Here is a 7176-nt window from a genome sequence, read left to right as displayed (position 1 = left end):
TCATCTTCATTGCTTCTCTCTCTCTCTCTCTTTTTATCACAGCTCTTGTCTTGCTTGGTTGATTATGCTAATATGACAGACATGACTGTTGAGCCGATTATCCTGGTGATTTGACACGTTTATTCGATTTGATGGTCAAGCGAAGTGGCACCTCATTGGATTAGAATTGAAATCAAAATTTGAAATGTAAAATGGAGCAAGTTATAATGAAGTGCGTGTCGCATTTTTTAAATGAAAAAGGAAAGTTACAAACCCCAAGCACTGACCTTAGGTATAGGATGCCATTTCGGTGGGTGAAATGCCACTCCAACCAAAGCTAGTGGGTTAGATTTTGTATTAGAAGAGCAAGAAAGAAAATTAATCTATTAGGACATATTTTAATAAGCATGTGGGTATCTTATTGTCTATCAAAATAGTAAATTTTCAAAGGGATATTAATTTGACATTATTCTTTTCTTTTCCTGTCATGTTATATTAATTATGTCTCATATGTTAGATCATATTTATCGATAACTCGGATCATGAAAATTTTGAACTATTTACGATCTCATATTAGGTATTGCAACACAACATTTTTTATTTAATATTTGAATAGGGAACTCGTCGAATCTAAAATTTATGTGCTTTTTCCCTTACTAGGGATGAGTTTGACAACCGATCAAATATTAATAAATTCTATTATTATTTTTTTTGGAATATATCTAGAACAAAAATCGTTTAATAATTTTTTTGTTTTCGAGAACAAAATCAAGAAATAAAAAAAAGTTATTTTTTTGTTTTCGGAAATAATTCTAGAATCAAGCCTAATTTTCTTATTTTCTCTTCTCTTCCTTTTCTTCATCTTCTTCTTCCTTCTTCTGGCCTGCTACCAACCTTGGCCATGGCCGCAACCTCACCGAAGCATCATCATGGCTTGATGTTGCCTTGACTGGGCAACACTAACCTAGTGGTGGCTTTGCGAGGCTAAACCTCGCCTAGTTCATGGCGAGCTCATGTTGTTGTGGCTTGGGTCGCCAAGGGCCGGCGATGCTTCAGAAGGTCGCCGATCCTTGTCTGGCAATTAGAGTAAGGAGAAGAAGAAATGGCAAAAAGAAAAAGAAAAAGAAAAAATAAAAAAAATAAAAATTTATATAAATTATGAAAAGAAAATAGTTCAAATTTTAAATTTTAAGGGTTTTACTAAATGCATTTTTATTTTAAAATAAAAGTTTTGATTAGTTACTAAATGCTTTCAAATATTCATAAATTGTTTTCAAGAATAAAATAAAAAAGCAGTATCTTAAAAATAGAATGATTAACAAACGCACTGTTCTTTACACAAAAAAATAATAACTTTACCCAAAAAAAAAAAAACAAACGCACCGTAAATATCATATAGAATGTAAGAACCGTAAAACGACATGATTTGGTGAACCAAACGACCTTTTCCTGCGTCACCGAAGCTGACGTTTCGTCGAAGGTGCAAGGAATACACGGGTCATCCTCACCGCGGACCAGCAGAAGTCCACAAAAGTCACCTCTCCTCTGACACGTTGCACTTTTACAGGGGTTTCTTGGAAGCTCACCTATCGGTCCACAAAGGTCCGCATGCCCTCGGTTTCGGGTATTCCCGGAAAATTACTCCAACCCATTTGATAAAATTCTCCCACTTTTGGTCGTCGCAGTCTTTCTGGAATCGGGTAAAGCTTTCTTGAGCTCGGGGAGGAAGAAAGTTCTTGTCTTGCAGAAGAAAGGGTTTCAACCATGTTTCAGAAAATGTTTACGAAGAAGAAGGAATCAACTGCCAGTGCCATAACGACGATAGATAAATTGAACGAGGTAGGATTCTGATCGTTTCCTTCTGTTTAATTCTTTAAAGTAATTTGATTGCTTATGATATTTTGTCTTTATTCCTGTTCTTTTTATTTTGATTTTCCATTTTCTCGTTGGTGGTGTCCAGAGGACCATAGATTTTCTGGAGGGTCATCGTGTTAATAGTCGTAGCGTGATCTGGGTTTATGACCCGTTAATCAGTTGATGTCGCTGATATGTTTCAGCTCCAGGTCATCCTAGGTTAGGTCATCCTACATGTAATTTATCATCGGTTGGATGGTTTTAGTTTGTGGAATTTATTTGATTTTGTGATTGTAAATTTCCATTTATATCTCAATTGGTGGGTGAAATTAGAGAAGCAATAGATTTGATGCAGCCAACAATCTGTTCTTTAATTTTTTTACTAGCTAAACATGTGATACTCGGTTCTTTAATTTACAAAGTGATATAAAATCATCTGTAAAGCCCCTGTAACAGATGCAAAACTGCTTTTGTCTTGATCCCATGTGGATAACATGTTATACCCATTCAATTAACTGGAAATCGTGCTGAAATTTGCGGGAGAGCTTCTTCAGATTGTTACCTCTGCCACTTATCATTGTAGACGCTCGAGATGTTAGAGAAGAAGGAGAACTTCCTCGCCAAGAAGGCTGCTGCGGAGGTTGAAAGGGCCAAGACATATACCAAGGCCAAGAAAAAGAATGGTATGACCTCCGCTCGCTTCCATTGTTCTTCTCTTTGGATCTTCAACTACGGGAATTTGAAATGCTTTAATGATTAAATTGCCATGTGATGGAAAGCCAATATTGATAGAAATAATGCAGAGTTATTCTCAATCACTCTTCAGTGGCTTAACCTTGGTCATGCAATGTGTTCAGATGTGATATTTTGGATAATGAAACTGTAGCTGGGGATCGTCTGATGCTGAAACCGAAATTAGTTGACTTGTCCTTTGAAAAATGTTCTCTCTTTCTGTTCGTGCCGTTGGTATCCAGAAAAACACTATGGTGGTTGTGCTGTACAGTTATAGAGTTTAAACTGAGACATTGATTCTTATCATGGTTAAATGTCCTCCTCCTGATAAATAATTAGCTTCAGCAGCACCAAGCAATTATGAAGTCACAAGGTGCTAGAGATAGCATATTCTCTTTTAGTTCGGACATGGTAACTCCAATTGGTCTCAGATTCTTGCCAATTATTACCCCATTGTGGAGATGTAGATTGGAAACTCATTTGTGCTTAAATCACTCAGTGAGTGTGCATATTGGTGTTATTTTGCAGCTGCTATTCAATGTTTGAAGAAGAAAAAGATGTATGAAACACAAATTGAACAGCTTGGAAGTTATCAGTTGCGCATACATGATCAGGTATGCTTGCTGCTTGGCCATTTTACTTCCACTTGGATGCTCTGTCTCTATGCTTAGAATGGAAACACCTAAAATCTCAAACCATGGCTCCATTTTAAAAATGTTAGATGATCATGTTAGAAGGCGCCAAGGCCACAACAGAGACTGTCGATGCATTGCGAAGCGGAGCCGCCACCATGAAGGCCATGCATAAGGCAACGTATGTACCATTTTCAACTGTATCTACTAGAGGAAAAAAAAAATGGAGATTCTGTGCCTGGATTTCTGTACATTGTTTTGCGTGGAAGATTTTACCATATTTGAAGCAACAAATCTGCTTTTGTTTTTGCCAGTAGAGCGAAAAATCTAATCGAGGCTCTATTTAGTAATTAGTTGGATGAAATCCAATGCAAGTGTTTTTCCCTTAAAATTGAATTACTGATGGATCTACAACACAGACGGTTCTAAAAGTGTAGGAATTAAAAACTATGAAATGTACTGATGGTAAACCCTGTGAAAGAGGCCACATGAAATGAACTGATGGGAGACACTAAAGAGAGTTTTTTGATTTAAAGTACTTTGTACTATAATCAGGCCCTTTTGTTTTTTAACACTAGGAGTGTCCTTTTCTTCTCTCATCCCTTCGTAAGCCTTAAAAAAAATACATTAATGTGTAGATACTGCTTCTATGCTCTCATTGCATTAACTGTTTCTCTAAGGTTTAGTGTGATTCCTTTTAAATATCAGGAACATCGACGACTTGGATAGAACAATGGACGAGGTCAACGATCAGACTGAAAACATGAAACAGATTCAGGAGGCCTTGTCCGCACCGATTGGTGCAGCAGCTGATTTCGATGAAGTAGCAACTCTAAAAGTCACGTGACTTATTTTTAAACAAGTTCTTGATAGAATATTTGTGGCTAAAGTAAATTCTGACTGCTATATTAGGATGAACTGGAAGCGGAGCTCGAAGAATTGGAAGGGGCTGAGCTGGAGGACCAGCTTCTCGAGCCTACCACAACTGCTCCCCCTGCTCCAGTGCACGTTCCTGCAGTCAAGCAGCCGTCACGTCCTCAGCCAGTGAAGAACACGCCTGAGGATGATGAGCTCGCTGCCTTGCAGGCAGAAATGGCTTTGTAGAGAGGTGATTCCATAACATCCGTTTCAAGTTTCTTGGTTAAGCTTCTTTGTGGCCCTCCGTTTGTTTTCTTTTCCTGAAGTTGCATCACATCTTGGTGAATGACGGTGTGGGGCACTTGGCTAACAGAGTCTTTTGATTCTAATTACACAATATCTGAGCTAGTTTAGGTCCGTGGTGTTATGGTTGTTCCTGCAGCTTCATTTTCTTGCATGCCTCACTTGGTTTGATTGATCATTTGGGTTTTTTCCCATACACATCCCATTAGCCTCTTTCTTTTTTTCACTGTCTTTAAGAATTTGTTTCTCAAAGTCCCCGACCCAACTAAGGATGATAGATATGCATTCGTCCTCTCATCTACTTGTCCTTTTGTTTCTGCAGTTACCGATGATAAGAATAGATTGTGTAAATAATCATGACGGTGGAAGAAACATCAGCGCTTCTTTCTCCAGTACCATCGACCATCTACTGCTACAGCTCTTTTCTTCTGGAAACGAATTTAGACTGGTCATAACACGCTGCATAGATGGATTAGGCATTATACTACATCTACTTTTATTAATGTAGTTCCTCCTTCCTTTCTCTGTTATTTTTAGTTGTTGTGCAACCATTGCGTCATACTATGTATATGGACGTTCGGCTACTTATCCAGTGTATGCTCTAATGAAAAAGGAGTAAATTGCTTGCGCACTTTAGTCCTTTTTTCCTTTACTAACGGCTTTCTATTTTTCATCTTTTCGAACTCATATCATCATTCTGGAACGCTCAAGTAAACCATCTCAGTTTATTTGCTGCAAAAATTTAGCATATGACAGTTGTTCTTGATGAATCAAGGCGAGAAGTTCTGTGGTTCTGAGGCTTCATTTGAAAAGAGAGAGGGGATGAAACCTTTTGGTTTGGCTAATTTAACCCGTCGATAGAATCATGTGGTTTAGCATGAGACCAATAGAAAATACACTTGGCGGTGGAAGCATTTGTTCTGGCCTGGTAAAATCTGAGTTTTACCTTCTTTCTTTTAATGTTAGAGTTTTGGACATTGGAGTCGTCTCTCAAGGCATCGTACTTCACAATTTATGACATGCTGATCATTTAGATCTTACAAAATGACATGGGAAGATTCTTCGTAGCAGACCTTGTTTAATGGGACAAGACTTGGTCGATGTTGTTGTTGGATGATGGCGTGTCCTTGATTGATGACTTCTAGTTGTCTGCTGTATCAAAACATGGGCCGCTCGCGCTCTTCGACAAATTTTTTTTTTCTAAATTCCGAAGCTCCTTGAAATTGATTGTTTTTAAATCCGAAAGACCAAAAAGTTTTGTAATATTTTAATAAGATTTTAGATTTTGATAAGAAAGCAAAAAGTTACCTTTTGTTTAAGTGTAAACAAACTGGCCTAGCACTAAAAATTAGTGTTTCACTTGGCACAGTGCTAGTACTACTGTTCATGAAACTGGTGGCCCTTTATTTGTATCCAATAGTCTGCTACATCCAAAACACCAGAGGACTCGATACCTTGGGGCAGCTTTTAGCATGTTGCATTACTAACAGCTACGTGATTTGTAAACGCTCCACCAGGCCCAAAATCGAGTCGCTTTTTCTTAAATAAGAGATAATGCTCATGAACTTGGTCGAGCATGGGCGACACCAACTAGCTCAACAATCAAGTCGACTAAGGTTGTGTTTGGCAGCAGCCTTGCAATGCCCCTTAGGCTTCTAAAGACCCATAGCCGAATGCTAGTGTGTTTGGCATTGAATTTTTAGAGTCCATTTTTTGCCAATGCTAGCATTCCCTACAAGGCCTTTAACTCAAGCCCCCCTCCCACCTGCTTTGGCATTTTGGCTTTTTCGGCATGCAAAAGATTTGGATTAAAGAATTTTTTAAATTTCCAATCTTATCCTCACTCATTAAACATAATTCCACATTTACCCCTTTTAACATAAAACCCTCATATCTATCTCTCTCTTCTCTCACCTCTCTTTGCTAGCGTGCTTGCACTTGTCATTCACCTTGCATCTCGCTAGAAACATATCGCTCGCTTGGTCGCCTCTGGTTGCTTGGTCGATGGCCCTTGCCAATCGCCTAGTTGACGGTCGTACCGTCGCTCTAGATTTGTTGTTGTGAGGCTCGTTGAGATCGTGTGACCCCAGCATCATTGCGCCTGGGGTGTGACGACCTTGGAGCCTTCCCTTGGGCTCCAAACCCAAAATAATCTCTAGAATTTTTCTTCATCCCAAATCCAACAATCACAAGAGCTCTGAAGAAATGGAATGTCACCTTCGCGAAGCACCTCAACAGAAGCACAAGCGCAACTTCTATTGTGACAGCTTCCTCTCTTTCTGCTGCTCCATCAGCAAGGTACCTTCACTTTCACCACTAATCTTTGCCGCTAATGTCCAACTCAACTCAATTGGCAATTTAATTACCTTTGATTTAGCTCGGACACAATTTGGTTTGATTGGCTATTTTAAGTCAAAATTGCAATGGCAATCAATTGATTACCATTTTTCTTGGGAAAGAGAAGGCTGAGAATATAAAACATTATTTCTTGTAAGATTATCATATTGACTTGTTCCTCTAGTTGAATTGTATTGAACTCTGTTGGTACATTAGGCACTTATTTAGTCAGAAACTTGTTGTTTTTGCTCCTTTTCTTTTCCCATCTATTAAAAATTGTAAGAGCATGTTGTTTGGAATATGGATCCATTCAATTACAAGACATGTTAAATTTCCTAGTTTTGATTGTTGTCTAGTGTTGATGACATGTTGGTTTTTCGTCTATGGTATTTGTACGATCTTTTATTGTCATATGCAATATTGCTCTCTCCCAGAGCTGCATTGAATGGAAATTTGCTGCGGAACATAGTACTTATCTTAA

General features: G+C 38.4%; 1 protein-coding gene across 2 annotated transcripts; it reads left to right on the top strand.

The window, feature by feature from the left end:
- The first annotated feature begins 1460 nt into the window (after positions 1-1460).
- On the top strand, positions 1461-5010 carry LOC104437814 (vacuolar protein sorting-associated protein 32 homolog 2). 2 transcript variants are annotated; one of them, XM_018871232.2, is made up of 8 exons: positions 1461-1581; positions 1665-1818; positions 2417-2516; positions 3094-3179; positions 3287-3378; positions 3906-4020; positions 4110-4305; positions 4681-5010. In XM_018871232.2, exons 2-7 carry the CDS (start codon positions 1744-1746, stop codon positions 4299-4301), a joined length of 660 nt encoding a protein of 219 aa, XP_018726777.2. In that variant the 5' UTR covers positions 1461-1581; positions 1665-1743; the 3' UTR covers positions 4302-4305; positions 4681-5010. The 2 variants fall into 2 exon arrangements, with proteins under 2 accessions (XP_018726777.2, XP_010049157.2); XM_010050855.3 differs by having other exon boundaries at positions 1522-1818.
- Positions 5011-7176: the final 2166 nt, after the last annotated feature.

This window comes from Eucalyptus grandis, chromosome 3 (genome assembly GCF_016545825.1).
Source record: "Eucalyptus grandis isolate ANBG69807.140 chromosome 3, ASM1654582v1, whole genome shotgun sequence".
Lineage (NCBI taxonomy): Eukaryota > Viridiplantae > Streptophyta > Magnoliopsida > Myrtales > Myrtaceae > Eucalyptus > Eucalyptus grandis.
The sequence above is the reverse complement of the archived record's forward strand: the minus strand, read 5'-3'. Positions and strand labels throughout refer to the sequence as shown.